Below are 15,666 nucleotides of genomic sequence, written 5' to 3'. Positions count from 1 at the left end.
GTAACTTGTATGGTAGATAAGTATGATTTTTTAAATAATTTAAAAAATGAACGACCTAACGACCGTGTCCAACTCAACTGAAAAAAATAGATAATTTCATTCGTACGACCCAAATTATTAAATCACAAAACATATTATAAGTTATAATTTTAAATTTTACCCTCACATTTATGACATTATATTATTTGAAAATACCATAGATACGAGTATAGTAAAAATATTGTCGTTTTAATCTTGATACATCATTCTGACAATTTCTACTTCATTTTCGTTGAAAGCAATTAATTTTAGTGTCGGGAAGACAGTTCCAACATTTGCTACTCGTAACATGAAAATGAGGCTCTCTCGGAATCGTTAAGGGTCTTTTTGATCTGCAAAAACGAACAAAAAAAAAAAAGTTTATTTTCATAACATATTTTAATGAGAAAATAAAATTATTAAGGGGTCGTTTGGTTTGAAGTTTTGTTTAAGACATCATGCCAAAGTCAAACTCAGTAAGCCCAGAAGGGATCCCGTGTTTCCTCTTTCTTGAACAGGTGCTTGTGAGGAATCGATAAAGCCTCACCAATTTCGATTATTTTACTTTCATTCCCGACTTCTCCTAATTTTTTGAAATGATCTAAAAACGAGAACTCAAAAGGGAGCGCCCCAAATTCTCGACTCTTTTTTTCTTCAATGGGATCATAGCAAAATTGATAAAGAACAACTCCTCCTCCAAAGACGTTCTCAAAAAGGTGGGACAAGAGGACCTATCAACCTTCTTCCCCAAAAAGTATGGTAAATAAATGGTTAAATTTCATATAAATAAATAATATTTTATTAAAATAAATTAATTTTATTAAAATAAATTAATTTATAAAATTATATAAGCTTTTCATAAATAATTAATAAAATAATAATCAATATTTGAGTACCTCTGAGGCGAGAATGGTCTATCAAAGAAAGGCATCAACTGAGCTTTGGGAATCATTTCTTTTCTTAGCAAACGAATCTCTTCCTCTTCTATAATCTGTCCCATTTTTAGCCACTGAAATGTCTTAACTACCCTTCAAATATTTTTTTAAAAAAAAATATAAAATTGCAATTATTGTAAATCTTAAAAATAAATAATAATAATAATAAATTCCAAATTACCTTCTTCAACTTCTCTTCTTGTTTCTTCTGCTCTTCCATCACAAGTACCTTTCTTGCTACCTGGTAACAAATATTAATTGAATAATCATTATATAATATATATATATATATAGATTTTCACGCCTTTATAAAAAAAAACGTTTATTCTCGTAGTTTTTTGAAAAAGTCTTATTTATAATAAATAATTTTTAAAAGACTTAAAAAAACATAAAATAAAATAGTTACCGAATAGTTGAAAATTGCACGTTGGATGGCCCTTTCTTGAGTATGCAATTTGAAATCTCGTGACCTTGTGTTCTCTTTTGTAGTAACCTTATTTATTCACATGAAATTCCACCAAAATTATAAATAGTTTAAATAATTAAGAGAAAACGAATTATTTACATTTGTTGCAAAAATAAATAAGATCTCACAATCCACCCTCTTGGAGGTTTAGCGTCCTCGTTGGCACACCGCTCAGTGCCTAGTTCAAATACCATTTGTGACAGCCCAAGCTCACCAATGGCAGATATTGTCTTCTTTGAGCTTTTTATCTTTTGGGTTTCCCCTCGAGACTTTAAAAGATTTTCACACTTTTATAACAAATGTTTCGTTCCCCTCCCACGTAAGATCTCACAGAATACGTAAAATTTTAATAACCGAACATGTCGGCAAATAAAAATTAAAAAAAGAAACAGACTCTTTTAACCTTCTAGAGCATTCACTAACTAAACTGAATACTCTCATTCTGGACGAGTAGAGTAAAACCTTTAAACCTAAGCTAATAAAAAAAATTTACGAGTTGAACAGTCACGAGTTAAGATTATTGAGAATAGGTTCGAGAACGAAAATAAAAACCGAGAGAAAGGAAAATATGAGTAACCTTGGAGGAGGGAGGGGTGAGTAAGGGGATCTTCATTTTGAGATAAAAGGAAGAGAGGAGAAGGAATGGGATGGGAATGGAAATAAAATGGAATTTATTTATAAACAAACAAACCCAAACCCTTCTGATTAAACCTCCCTCTCATACAATTTTTTTTCTTTGGCTTTATCTACTTTTTCACCTATTTACCAACAATTTTACTTCAATTTTAATACAATTATGTATTTTTTTTCTTTTTTACTTACAAATTATCGGTTGAAAACAAATATTTTTGACGCATTAGAACATTAATTAGACATATTAACTCTCCAAGTTTGAATTTTGTAATATTTTAATCTATTTCGTTGGTTTTAAGTAAGTTTAAGTTCAAGTTTAAATTGACCGTTAATTTTTGTTAAAGAATTTTTTTTTTAATTATTTACAAAATTTTACTTATCAACTTTAACCATGAAAATATTAACAAACATCAGTAACTTCGATTATGAATATCAAATATTCTTAATATTCATAATAATTTTTAAATTAGGGTTAAGTTGGGTTGGATTGTAACTCTACTTCTCTGCTCATATCAACTTATATATTGATTAAAAAAATTTATTTTATGAAAATTTAATAAAGAAAAAAAAAACCAAACAAAAATTTATTTCGTGTGGAGTCAATCCATGAACTAACCCACAATTTTTGCTTGGTTGGGGTAGTTCAGGTTCGACTTAAAATTCTTGAGTCATGTTAACACTCTTATTCTCTATTTCTTCTTAATTTTATTTTGAATTCGTTTCATACATGGATAATGCAGTTTTTCACGAGCTTGAGCTTCATTTTCTCTTCTTCCTCTATTTTTATCTACTTTTTTTTAGAAAAAAATGAACGTGATAATTTTTATGGCTACTTTTATAATCTTCGTGAAAAGGGTAATTTTATTAAGATGATTCGAAACAAATTCTAAATTTATTCAAACTTAATTATATAAAATCATTTTTTCCAAAGTTTTGAATTAGGGTTGATTGCATTTGGGATAAAGGTGTAATTAGGGTTTTGGCATTTTATTATTAGAGTCAACGTGATGTCTCCTATGGTTGGTTTATTTTTTTACTTTTTTACTTTTTACCATTTGAATTGAATCACTTTTTTTCTTTCTATTTTTTCTTGCCTTCCCTTATGACATGAGTAGAAATTGACTCTCTCTTCTCGGGTTAGGTGAAATTCTTAATTAAAAAATGTTCGTGAAAGTTCGAGTTTTGTAAAAGGGTAATGTATTTATTTTAACCGTAAAGATTAATTTTAATATTTATTGAAAGTATAATGATTAAATTAATTAAAATATGTTCGGAAAATAAAATGGTATTTTAACCAAACGAAGTAATATCACTCACTAAACACCATATTAACATTTGTCCGAGAATGTCGGAAGCTTCGCAAATATGAAGCAAAATGAATTGGGCCGGGTTGTTTATTAGAAAGGCCTATATGAAGCAAAATTAATTGGGCCGGGCTGTTTATTAGAAAGGCCCAATCTACAAATTTCGTTTAGGTCGAAGATAAATGGAATAAAAGCCCAATAATCCGAATATTCGCCAAAGATTCGTCCCCGGCTGACCGTCCCGCAATTAGCTGACCGTTCCCGCCTGGAACCAGCATTATAAAATCCCGAACGAGCGCGCTTGCAAAGTCCTTTCCTTCGTACGGCGAGATTTCCTCTCTTTGCCGTCTTTCCCTTTTCCGCTCGACAATTTTGCTACTTCATTTCGTTTCCCAACGGTATGTGTTTGTTGCGATTGTTTCTGAATCTCTTAGGTTTATTGTTTTTTAGATGGTTTAAGCAAATTTTGAATCCGGGTACTTCGAAGCGTGTCTTATATGTGCGATTGAGTAGCTTGATCGATAGAATTGGTGGAAGTTTAGGAGTTTGGTTCTTTTAGTTCCAGTTTTCTTGAAGATGGTTCTTCCAATGTTGTATAATGTGATGGTAGCGATGGGGATTTCTAGTTTTAAGATCTTTCCTTTTTTCTACCTTTTTCCTGTGATAATTAACTGGGTTTGGCGTCGTTGTCTTGACTTCTTATTTAGTAGTTTGAGGATTTTTTTTTGTTATTACTTTACTAAAACCCCTTCTTATTGGGTTTGATTGGGTTTGATTGGGTTTATCTGTTATTAAGTTAGACGTGGTTTTGAATTGTTTGTTTTTTTATTGATTTATTCTGTTTTGGAGTGGAATACTAAGGTTACTGAATTTATGTAGTCAATTATCAATTTTTTGGATTCAATTATAGGGTTTGAGAAGGCGTATTACCATTTGGGTTTCTTAAATTTAATCCTGTGTATGAAAGATTTTGTGTGAAAATGGAGTTCCTGGATCCTAATTGTTTGAGTTTTTCAAACTTCAATTATTATTGGAAGTTCTAGATGTAGTAAATGTTAAGCATCTAAATGAATAAACTAGGAAGGTTGTATTGAGTAGAATATCAGTTGAAGGTAAGAAACAAGGTGTACTTAAGGACCTCCAACTTGATGATGGCATGGGTTGTTTTGTTCTATCAAAGAGGAGTCTTACACCCTCAGATTATTTGAAGCGTCCTCGGGTATTGAGATTATTATCAATAGAAGTAATATTACCGTCATCATCTGATCATTGAATAATTAGAAACATTTGCTGAATGGATTTTTCTGCAATTAGTGATTTATTGACTGGTCCATTATTAAGTAACCTGTACAAGTTTGGTGAGTTTTTTTTTTTTTAAAGCAAAGCACACATTTTTGCAACTTTTGGATGTAGGCTTCAAGTAGGGATGTTCTAGTAACCCGCCGAACAACCCAACCCAAGTTCGAAGGATTGGGTTTGGTTATTTTTATGCATGATTGAAATAGTCATAAGAGTTGTAAATGAATTTAATCTGTGGAGGAAAATTCTGAACAACATAAGTTGATGAAATTGGACATCGAAATATTGTAGTGAAAGTTGAAGGCTGTTTCTGCTTTAAGATTTTTACAGCTAATAATAGTTGAAACAAGAAGGTAAACGAAGGCAGCCTTTCCTGGCTGCTGACTTGTGGAGGATGTCTAGCTAGCTTGCACCACTTGAAATATTTTTACACATCAGTTCAATGTCACTTGTGGAAAAAAGAAAAATGTTCTTTTGTAGGTGTCTTTCGTTGTTGGTTCCTTTCTTTTTGTATGCAGACCATGTATGTTTCTCATATGCTATCAGATTAGAGTGACTTAATTTGTGTTTGTCTTCTCCAGACTATATCTTCAGGCTTGCTGTTCAAAGTATCAAATTTTCTTTTCATATTATTTTTTAATTACTGAATTTATAATTACTGCAGGTAGATGTCTAGTTGATTTATAATGGAGATTAAGACTTGTGGCAAGGCAATTGATTCTTTGCTGGAGAAGGTTTTATGTATGAACATTCTTTCTTCTGATTACTTTAAGGAGCTTTATCGTTTGAAGACATACCATGAAGTGGTCGATGAAATTTATAACCAAGTTGATCATGTGGAGCCATGGATGACTGGGAACTGCCGTGGTCCTTCAACAGCATTCTGCCTTCTGTACAAGTTTTTCACCATGAAACTTACTGTGAAGCAAATGCATGGGCTATTAAAGCACGAGGATTCTCCTTACATCAGAGCGGTAGGGTAGAATCCCTTTGACCTTTAATTATTATTAAATAATAATGAATTGACATGTTATATTGTTGAACTTTTATTTTTACTCCTTTTGTGAATTCCGTATTATTTATTCATTTTCTTTTGTAAATATATTATGGACATTAAGACTGAAAGCTTGCAGTTTGTATATTTTTAAAAATTAATATTCTTCATGTTGCATGTACTTTTACAATCTTTGTTGGAACATTGATTAATAGTGTACAAATTGGATCAAATATTGATGTTGTAAATATGATAATTTAGTTAACTTAACTGGACGTAGATTTGTCAGTGTATTCTTGAAGGTTTCTGTTTCTATTGCATGAAATTTTCTTGTGGGCATTTTAGAGAATAATTAATTCTTTCTTTTCATCATATTTACGTTACAAAGCATTTCAGCTACATCTCTGTTTGGTAGTATGTAGTGATCCATGGATCTTTGAAGAATCTGCATTGCTCTATGTTTCTGCTTTTGTTATTTTATTTTTTTAAAAAAATAACTTTCTGTTGCTTTTCTTTTCTGATTGGTAGTTGTATATATGTGCTTCTAGATATTTAGTCCTCCCTCAACTTTGGGATGTTGAAGAAGCATCGTATTTTTGTTTGAATTTTGTTATTGTCACCTAGAATAGACTACTAATCTAAACTAGTATGCTTCTTCAAAATAGATTGGAGACTAGCTCTTGGTATATTTATGCGTTAGGCTGCTCCCTTCCTAAGTTCTACCTTCATTCCATCTCAATTCTGTTCTGCCAGAACAGTATTGGTTCGGGATAATTAAATAAATAATTAAAAATAACATAAAGCTGCATATGTTGTATTTTGATTTAATTATGAACATTCTTTCTTCATAATTTGCTTTCTTATCTTATTATTATGATGCCCTTAGTTGTCCGATGTTTAAGAAATTTTGGGTGTAGCTGTATGATTTGGTTCTGCTACCATTTGATGTTATTTCTTTAATTAATTTTTCCAGATTGGATTCCTCTACTTGAGATATGTTGCAGATACGAAAACTCTGTGGAATTGGTTTGAACCTTATGTTAAAGATGAAGAGGTATATGATACATATGGGTGCTTGTTTTTTGTTTTTATTATTATGAGAACTGGTGCTAAAGATAACAGTTAGCATGCATGTGTTTGGCTTAGAATTTTCCTTAATGTGACTGTAAGTTGTTTTTTGTCGTTTGTATCATTGTTTTCTGCTGCCTTCAATGTAATTGTATTGATAATTGATTAAGCACAGACCTATTTTCAATATTATAGAGAGGCCATAAATGCTTGTGAAGTATGGTAGACATTCAAATTTAAAATTACGGCTGTTGATACTTACTAATCCAGTTATTACTCTGTTCTTTTAATTGACTTTCTACTGCAACCCCTCCCTTTGGAGAATGCATTGTAACCTCTCCTTTTGTACTACAACGGATGCCTTGTCCCTTTGTATGTGAGGCCATTTTGGCTTGGTTGGTGCGTTTTGAATGAAGTTTCAACCGTTTCTTATCCAGTGAAGATGAATTTTGGCTTGGTTGGTGCGTTTTGGCTTGGTTGGTACCAACACCCACCCTAGTTGAATTCTGATTTTGTTCTTTTGCGAGTGGAAGTGAAGATGAATTCTGAGGCTCTTTTCTCTTACACTTTATTAGTTATACAAGTGGATCACTTCGTAAGAAAAAGTAAAGAGAAGGTGTGGGCAGACACAGGACCTGAGTTTTGTATGTTTTTCGTTGAGTTTGAGATCACTCTAACATGTAGAAGTAAAAGAATACTATTTTTCAAAGCTGGAATGGATGAGATTGCGAAAGTTCCTTTGAGGAGTCTGCAAACAACTTCTACCAAATGACTCCCTACGAGTTATGATCTAAAAAAATTCAAAACTAGGATTAAAGCTATAACAGCCCAAGCCCACCGCTAGCAGATATTGTCCTCTTTGGGCTTTCCCTTCCAAGCTTCCCTTCAAGGTTCATCCACTAGGGAGAGGTTTCACACCCTTATAAGGAATGTTTTGTTACCCTCTCCAACTGGTGTGGGATCAATCCACCCCCCTTGGGGGCCAGCGTCCTTGCTGGCACACTGCCCGGTATCTGGTTTGAATACCATTTGTAACAGCCCAAGCCCACTGCTAGCAAATATGGTCCTTTTTATGCTTCCCCTTCCGGGCTTCCCTCAAGGTTTTAAAACACATCCACTAGGGAGAGTTTTCCACACCCTTGTAAGGAGTGCTCTATTCCCCTGTCCAACCAACGTGGGATCTCACAAAAGCTTTCCCCTAGTTGAAAAATGGTTAATGTCCTCCCACAAAGAACACATTTGTTGTTTTAGGCAATTACCAAGATGAGTTTTATTGATCTCGTATTGGCGTTGGTTCTTATAAGACGGAGACTAGATAAATATTCGATATCTTCTTGGGCACTTTTGATTTTGAACGAAGACTAGTGAATTATTTAGCAAGGACTATACAAATTTTACAGAGCTCCAATTGCAAGTAAATAAATGAGAGGGTTAAACTTCCACCCTCCCTTTGAATTTATTTCTTGGACCAAAATCTTTAAGGAATTCATGAAGTTCAAGAAGATATGGCCACTTGCCATCTGGTTACCTCCCTTGTTCAGCCAACTCCTAAATCTTATATACCAAAGATGATTTTGAAATTTAATACTTTGTTGGAACATATGTTGCATGTTAGAGAGGTTTGAGATCCCATTTTTTGATCTGGCTATGTTTTTTTCACTATTACTAACAAAAGTGGCTCCAAGGGAGAAGTGATTCGCTTTCCGGTTCCTAAGTATGGGGGGGCGACCATGAGATTGAAGTCCCATCCTTCCATATGAATTTTTTTTTTGGTCTAGTTGTTACTATCTCAAAGGTGAGAGCTTATGTTCAAAGTGGACAATATCATATCATTGTGGAGGTTCGTTGTTCCTAACCATTGGTATCAGAGCCCAATTTTGGAATTCTGTTGATTACTTACATCGTGGTTTGTAAAGAGTTGCCCATGATGGAGCTGTAAACCCTCGTCACTTCCTGGTACTAGCTATAGGTCATATGATAGATTCACTGTTATTGATTTGATTGATTATAATATGTGAACAATGCATTTGTAATTTAAAATAGAGAATAATACAGGCTGAATTAGGAATTTACAATATAGTAAATTGCAGATTAGGAACCGAAAGGAAAAATGATGTCCTAACTGGGAAGAGGATGGGGAAGGAGGCAGTCGAAGTGGCCTACAAGGGCACAAAAAGACCTAGCTTTAGAAGCCCCACCCCTGACACAGTTAGTAAACAAAAAGACCTAGCTTTAGAAGCCCCACCCCTGACACAGTTAGTAAATGCAAATATGAATTCAGTGACAGGGGTGGACAATACGGTGCAAACCCAAATGCTCCAAGAATGTCAGACATTGCTGCAATGATGGAAGTGATGCAACCCCTAACACAAATGACTGGACAAATGGTTCAGCTGAACCTAAATCTTGTGCAAAATGTTGGGTAGGTAGCCCAACCCAACAGTGACAATGTCGACACGATACAGGAAAGCAAGGACACTTCAGGGACTTCAAATGATGGGATCTTTAAGTGTTCGATGGGACATCTAAAGACGCAGTGGTAGCTGAACTGTGGATGTCTTTATCGATGAGATTTTTAGGTGCATGAAGTGTTCGAAAGGACATAGGTCGAGTTGTGCCTTTCATGTTGTGTAGTGATGCTTAACTATGATGGCAATTAGCCTCCAAAGTGATTGTTGCGGGCGAAGACCAAATCACATCAATTTAGTTTAAAGAGGCATTCCTTTGGAAATACTTCAAATTGGTGGTGTGATACAAGAAACAATGAGAATTTTTTAGTATAGAGGAAGGAGACAGATCGATAGATGAGTATGAGCGTGTCTTGGTTGGGCTGGGCAAGGAGAATTTTTTAGTATAGAGCAAGTAGATGAGTATGAGAAAGGAGACACTTGAGGATCTCATCATTTGAAGTACTTGCTCTCTAATGTCGTGTTGACATTGCCCTTGTTGGGCTAGGCCACTTGCCTAGCATTTTGCACTAAATTCGAGGTCGTTTGTGAGGATTGCATCACTCCTATCATTGTAGCAATGTTTGACCTTCCTATAGCATTTTGGGTTTGCACCTTGTTGTCCAAAATGGGGTCCTTTTGTTACCTCGTAGGCTTTCTTCGACTACCTGTCATTCTTTGTCCTCTTTCCAGCCAGAAGATCATTTTGATTCTTAGTCTGCAATTTGTCATATAAATTCACAAGTGGGTTTAACAAACATGCTTTATTCTCTATTTTAAATTACAAATGCATATCACTTCACTTATTATATTATAATTGTTGTCTAAACTGCCGTCTTTCTTATTATCTTTTTAGAGGATTATAGAAAAGGTAACTAAATCTAAATTAAATCTCTAGATATTGATACTAGGTCGCTAAATCTAAATAATAATACCCAGGTAACTAAATCTAAATAAATCCAAGATAAATTGGGGAGGTCAACCACTTCCCTTATTTCCCTGAGATTACACAAATATCCTTCGACACTCCCTTCAAGCTAAATATCCTTCAACACTCCGCCTAAGTTGAGTAATAGATATATTTTTCTCAACCTAAGGGGGATTGACAATGAATGATATCTATTAGTAACTTGAAGGAGAGTGTCGAAGGATATTTGTGTGATCTCCAAAAGTAGTTGGTCTGCTTAATGTATCTGATTGGATTTATTTAGATTTAGTTACCTAATATTTTGTGATTATTATTTAGATTCATTGTTACCTAGTATCTAGGGTATTTAGATTATCTAATAATTTAGATTTATTTATCTTTCTCCTTTATAAAAGGGACATATTATTCTCTGACAACCATCTAATTTAGACGTGCAACAATAATCAATCCAAATAACTCAAACAGTGAATCATCATACATCATACGACCTACAGCTAGGTTTATAGCTTGGTCATGGGCAACTCTCTATAGCTTGTAAGTAGTCACAAAGTCTAAAAACTAAGCTATGATACCAACGGTTAGGGACAACGGATCTTCATATGAGTATGATATTGTCTACTTTATATTCTTATTTCTTTGCTTTTGGTTCCCCATTTTAAAAAAGGTTATCTTGACTTCATTTACATTTTAGTGCCGATGCCAATATTGCAGAGACTCGTGTACCTTGGCTTTTTATCCATTTATGTGTACTTCTATGTTAACTTTATAGAAGAGCTTCATGTTCTTTTGTGTTGATTAAATTGGGGAGGTCAACCACTTCCCTTATTTCCCTGAGATTACACAAATATCCTTCGACACTCCCTTCAAGCTAAATATCCTTCAACACTCCGCCTAAGTTGAGTAATAGATATATTTTTCTCAACCTAAGGGGGATTGACAATGAATGATATCTATTAGTAACTTGAAGGAGAGTGTCGAAGGATATTTGTGTGATCTCCAAAAGTAGTTGGTCTGCTTAATGTATCTGATTGGATTTATTTAGATTTAGTTACCTAATATTTTGTGATTATTATTTAGATTCATTGTTACCTAGTATCTAGGGTATTTAGATTATCTAATAATTTAGATTTATTTATCTTTCTCCTTTATAAAAGGGACATATTATTCTCTGACAACCATCTAATTTAGACGTGCAACAATAATCAATCCAAATAACTCAAACAGTGAATCATCATACATCATACGACCTACAGCTAGGTTTATAGCTTGGTCATGGGCAACTCTCTATAGCTTGTAAGTAGTCACAAAGTCTAAAAACTAAGCTATGATACCAACGGTTAGGGACAACGGATCTTCATATGAGTATGATATTGTCTACTTTATATTCTTATTTCTTTGCTTTTGGTTCCCCATTTTAAAAAAGGTTATCTTGACTTCATTTACATTTTAGTGCCGATGCCAATATTGCAGAGACTCGTGTACCTTGGCTTTTTATCCATTTATGTGTACTTCTATGTTAACTTTATAGAAGAGCTTCATGTTCTTTTGTGTTGATTTACTTGAAGTTGTGGCATATTTGTGTTTCAGCTCTTGGATTCCTTCTATTTCCTCCCAAGTCAACGGGAGATTTTATTTAAGTTCCAAGTCTTCGGACCCTCTCTATAAAATTATTGCTTATCTATGCCAATTGTATCTTAGGCACTTTTTTTTTAAGATACAGAAAGAGAGAAATAGATGGATTTTAAGGATAGGGATGGTGTGGGTTAAGTAGGAATTAGAAGTACCTACATATCGACTACCTGTCATGCACATACATTTCATTTTATGCCAAGTGTCTCTGTCAGACATAGATACGTCTGGACACACTCAGCACATGTCGACATACTATTTTACGTGTCTTATATACATAAGTATATTATATACATCCAATAATTTAAATTAAATGAGAGTAAATTGACTTTAACTAACTTGACTTTTTATGCATTTTAGTGGAGTATATTTACTCTTTCTATTCGCTCATTTGTTGATTTGTAATCTCTTTTTTCCCTTCCAATGAATAACAGATGAAAATAGACTTCTTCCTTACAAATCCATGATGTTAGCATTTTTTTTTTCATTTTTAATGGATTTATACAAACCTAAAGCTATAAAAAGCAGAAAAGGAACTAACAGACTGTATTTCAGGAATTTTCACCAGAATCCCATGGACGAATGACTACAATGGGTGCTTATGTGCGTGATTTGCTCCTTGGACAGGTCAGGTTATATACCAACATTTCCCTTCAAATATCATGTTGTTGGGTTATATTTTTCTTGTTTCTTTTTTAACGTCTTTGCCTCAAAAACTTGATAAATTGTGTGTATATGTACAGTTGGTTTGTGAATCTTGTGACAACCTGCTGTTGACATTGCTCTATTATCTAACCATGGAATGAAAATTTTTTGTTGTTTTTGGGAACTGATATCCTGTATAAGCTCTGTGCACATTGCAGATCCCGGAGGTTACTCTGTCGGGTTGGAAGATTAAGAATTATATATATATATATACAGTATAATAGAGTCGAAGACTCTCACTAAGAGAAGAGGAGGTGCAAAAAAGATCAGGAAAAGAAGAACTACAGGATAACGTAACCTCCTCCCTCCCCCTTTCAACTTATTAGGAGATTCTTTTTGTCCATTAAAACATCTCGTATATTATCGGTTTATCATGGTGACTCGATGCCATGTTCTCTGTTTTAGAAGGTACTTCTTAGCTTTGAAGGCATGCACGTGCAATGTGCCTTGGGTGTCTTGTTCAGTCAGTAGTATGGTCCATTTTTTTGTTTATTTTTTCTGATGTTTCCAGTATCCTATCAACTTCCATTCTAGACTTTTCTTTTAGGTAGATTTGAGGGGACCTTTGACCTAAAGTATCGGTTGTGTTACCTTTTACCTGTCAAAAGAGATACCTATTAGAGCTGCCCCTTCATGAACTTTCATAACTATTCATTCTTGTCACATTATTTCAAGGAATGTTCTTGAAATAATTGAATAAATTCGTTGTTTGGATTTAATTGTTTCTGTTATAGTGGTGAAAAGAGATGAATCAAGTGTATAAGATGGATAGAATGCGTGTAATTAGTGACTTCACTAAATTTGATGATTGCGGAGAGGAATGGAGACTAAATTTGGAGGTGGAAGTGATTTAAATCATATGAAGAACACTCTCTCTGTTCACAACGATTGGAGACTAGAGGGAACAAACTAAAATGGTTTGTGTATTGATGCTTTATCAGTACAAAGCTGATTAGATCTTGATATCATATCTATATATAGGTTTGCATTTGGCTAGAGAGGATTTCACTTTTGGTTGGCAGTCTTTGTGTTTCAAATGTTCTATATTGGTATTAAGTGATTGTATTGTGTTAGCCATTGAATCCTTGTATCTGTAGTTTGAAAATACTCTCATTTTGTTTTCCCATTGCAGTATTACTTCGATACCCTTTTCCCTCGTATTCCAGTTTCTGTCTTGCGGCAAGTTGCAGCTAATCTCGAAAAGTTGAAGCTTCCCAGCAAACATTCTGGTGTGACAGGGGAAACCCATCGAATAGGGTCTGAAGATACCGCACGGCGGCCACCTTCTGTAAAAGCGTCGCTTTCAGTTTCCTTTGGACAACGAGCCCCACATCGTGCCTCAACTAGGGACTCATCCCCAGTTCGTTGTACACTACCACCATCAGTTAGTGACAGAGATAACAGGGATGATCTACAAAGATCTCCAAGCAGTCGCCATCCTGATAACGGGGAGAGGAGCAGGGATAGAGATCATGACAGGGAGAGGAGCTCGGATAGAGATCACGGTAGGAAGAGGAGCAGGGATAGAGATCACAACAGGGATAGTAGGAGAAAGGATAGGGACAGAGATCGTGATCGAGACAGAGAGAGGTATAGAAATCGGGAGAGGGATCGAGATAGAGATGGAGAAAGAGAGAAAGGTAGGGGTAGAGATATGGAGAGGGAGCGAGACAGAGACAGAGACAGAGAACGAAGTTATGATTATGATCGGAGGACTCATTATGCTGATAGTAGAAGGGACTACAAAAGGAGTAGTCGTGATAGTGTCGCCCAGCATTACCAAAGGAGTTTTAGCCGAAGTAGGAGCAGGAGCAGAAGTCAAAGTTTACAAACAGGGAATGATGGCTACCACAAGCGAGAGGCAAGCCCTGTAAGAGGTGGGACTACAGAGAAGACGTCTATGAACCTGGCAAAACTCAAAGATATTTATGGCGATGTGAGGGAGGAGAAAGGGGATTTGAGCAAAGAAAGGTTTGATAATAGAAGGGATAGCAGTGGTGAAGAGGTGATTAGATTGGGAGGTTCCTGGAAATAGTGAGTGATGATATGCTATAATACAACAAGTCCACTACTGTGTTCAATACAATGTTTATCTTTTATTTAGAAAACAGATTCCAGATTCTAGTTTCTATTGGAAATGGGAAGAACAATCATCTCTCCCAAATCCCGGACTTGGGCTAAATGTAATACAACCATGTGGTGGTTGTGTATAAGATCTTTCACCAAACATTCTTTGAGGGTGTGATTTTGATGCAATTTATAACAGCCCACCACTCTCTCTCTATAGTAAACATGTTTTAAACATGTTTTAAAATCGTGAGGCTGATGGGGATATGTATCGGGTCAAAGCAGACAATATCTATTCATGGTGAGCTTAGGTTAGAAATATCAAATCATGGTGAGCTTGGACTGTTATATACTAGCTTTATGTTGGAAGGACAAGGGAAGAGTGATACTAGTGACTAATCACTTTGTTTTGAAGTTTTTTGTCTGAAAAATTATAGACGAACACGACTCTCCACAATGGTATGATATTGTCCACTTTGAATATAAGCTCTTATGACTATGCTTTGGGCTTACCAAAATACTTTATACCAATGTAGAGAATATTCTTTCGTTTATAAACCCATGATCTTTGAATATAAGCTCTCATTACTTAGTTTTGGACTTCCCCAAAAGGTCTCATATCAATGGAGAGAGTATTATTTATTTATAAACTCATGATCATTCCCTAAATCAGTCGATGTGAGACTTTCATCATCAAACACATTTACATTATTAAGTAGGGCAAATTACAAATTTAATGTCAAATTTGGATAAAATTTGATGACCTTTGGGCAAAATTATTCCCACAAAAATGGTGAAATTGTCGATGGGAAGAGTAAAAATTAAGAATATATGATATTCCTAATTTTCAGATTTTTTTTTTTATTATTTGTATTTTTGAAGAGTAAGAATATATGTTTAAAATTCAGGGATAAAAAATAAAATTTAAATTATTTTAAAGTTTTTAAGGGTACCACAGGAAAATCAAAACAAATATTAAAACAAAAAGACCCACATACCTGATCCATTATAGGCAGGTATAGTTCATTTCTCATCATAAAAATTAACCTCAAAACAAAGAACGACAAGTTTGTCCTTAAAACAGAAAACAGGAGCTATGCTGAATAGAATCAACACAAGCTTCAACCATATGAAAAATACACACACTTTAAAAAAAAAAAAAAAAAAAAAAAA

The 15,666-nt window shown here is 34.4% G+C and overlaps 3 protein-coding genes across 14 annotated transcripts in view; 1 reads left to right on the top strand and 2 right to left on the bottom strand.

Annotated features, from left to right (window-relative positions):
- Window positions 1–262: 262 nt before the first annotated feature.
- LOC111460488 (protein TPX2-like) lies at window positions 263–1,613 on the bottom strand. The gene is made up of 5 exons (XM_023103753.1): window positions 1,548–1,613; window positions 1,360–1,446; window positions 1,135–1,194; window positions 915–1,009; window positions 263–371 (listed from the first exon to the last, which is right to left on the bottom strand). Exons 1-5 carry the CDS (start codon window positions 1,611–1,613, stop codon window positions 263–265), a joined length of 417 nt encoding a protein of 138 aa, XP_022959521.1.
- A 2,047-nt stretch (window positions 1,614–3,660) lies between these two features.
- LOC111457654 (pre-mRNA splicing factor SR-like 1) lies at window positions 3,661–14,682 on the top strand. 9 transcript variants are annotated; one of them, XR_002712997.1, is made up of 6 exons: window positions 3,661–3,754; window positions 5,320–5,629; window positions 6,623–6,703; window positions 12,277–12,348; window positions 12,585–12,719; window positions 13,559–13,649. XR_002712997.1 is itself a non-coding variant. In XM_023099994.1 (6 exons), the coding sequence occupies exons 2-6, from the start codon at window positions 5,342–5,344 to the stop codon at window positions 14,298–14,300; spliced, it is 930 nt and encodes a 309-aa protein (XP_022955762.1). In that variant the 5' UTR covers window positions 3,661–3,754; window positions 5,320–5,341; the 3' UTR covers window positions 14,301–14,402. The 9 variants fall into 9 exon arrangements, 5 of the variants coding, with proteins under 5 accessions (XP_022955762.1, XP_022955756.1, XP_022955774.1 ...); XR_002712992.1 differs by having other exon boundaries at window positions 12,277–12,353; XM_023099994.1 differs by lacking the exon at window positions 12,585–12,719 and adding an exon at window positions 14,288–14,402 and having other exon boundaries at window positions 13,559–14,034.
- Window positions 14,683–15,468: 786 nt separating this feature from the next.
- The window catches only part of LOC111457631 (glutamate decarboxylase 1-like), a 4,855-nt gene continuing 4,657 nt past the window's right edge, over window positions 15,469–15,666 (bottom strand). For 2 of the 4 annotated variants that reach the window (XM_023099952.1, XM_023099967.1), the window contains one exon: window positions 15,469–15,629. Coding sequence is in view for 1 of the 4 variants with exons in the window: in XM_023099976.1 (XP_022955744.1) it covers window position 15,615 (1 nt within the window). In the remaining 3 variants the exon portion in view is untranslated. The remainder of the gene's footprint in view (window positions 15,630–15,666) is intronic. The other 2 variants (XM_023099959.1, XM_023099976.1) reach the window with 2 other exon arrangements.

The sequence above is a fragment of the Cucurbita moschata genome, unplaced genomic scaffold (assembly GCF_002738365.1).
Source record: "Cucurbita moschata cultivar Rifu unplaced genomic scaffold, Cmos_1.0 Cmo_Scf00002, whole genome shotgun sequence".
Classification (NCBI taxonomy): domain Eukaryota; kingdom Viridiplantae; phylum Streptophyta; class Magnoliopsida; order Cucurbitales; family Cucurbitaceae; genus Cucurbita; species Cucurbita moschata.
This window is presented reverse-complemented; position numbering and strand designations above follow the sequence as displayed.

Coding starts and splice junctions, on each gene's coding strand:
- LOC111460488 (XM_023103753.1), bottom strand. CDS start 1,613: ATGGTATTTGAACTAGGCACTGAGCGGTGTGCCAACGAGGACGCTAAA. Junction 1,010..1,134: donor AAGAAGAGAAGTTGAAGAAG/GTAATTTGGAAT, acceptor AAAATGGGACAG/ATTATAGAAGAGGAAGAGAT. Junction 372..914: donor AGACCATTCTCGCCTCAGAG/GTACTCAAATAT, acceptor TCGTTTTTGCAG/ATCAAAAAGACCCTTAACGA.
- LOC111457654 (XM_023099988.1), top strand. CDS start 5,342: ATGGAGATTAAGACTTGTGGCAAGGCAATTGATTCTTTGCTGGAGAAG. Junction 5,630..6,622: donor ATTCTCCTTACATCAGAGCG/GTAGGGTAGAAT, acceptor TAATTTTTCCAG/ATTGGATTCCTCTACTTGAG. Junction 12,349..13,558: donor GTGATTTGCTCCTTGGACAG/GTCAGGTTATAT, acceptor TTCCCATTGCAG/TATTACTTCGATACCCTTTT.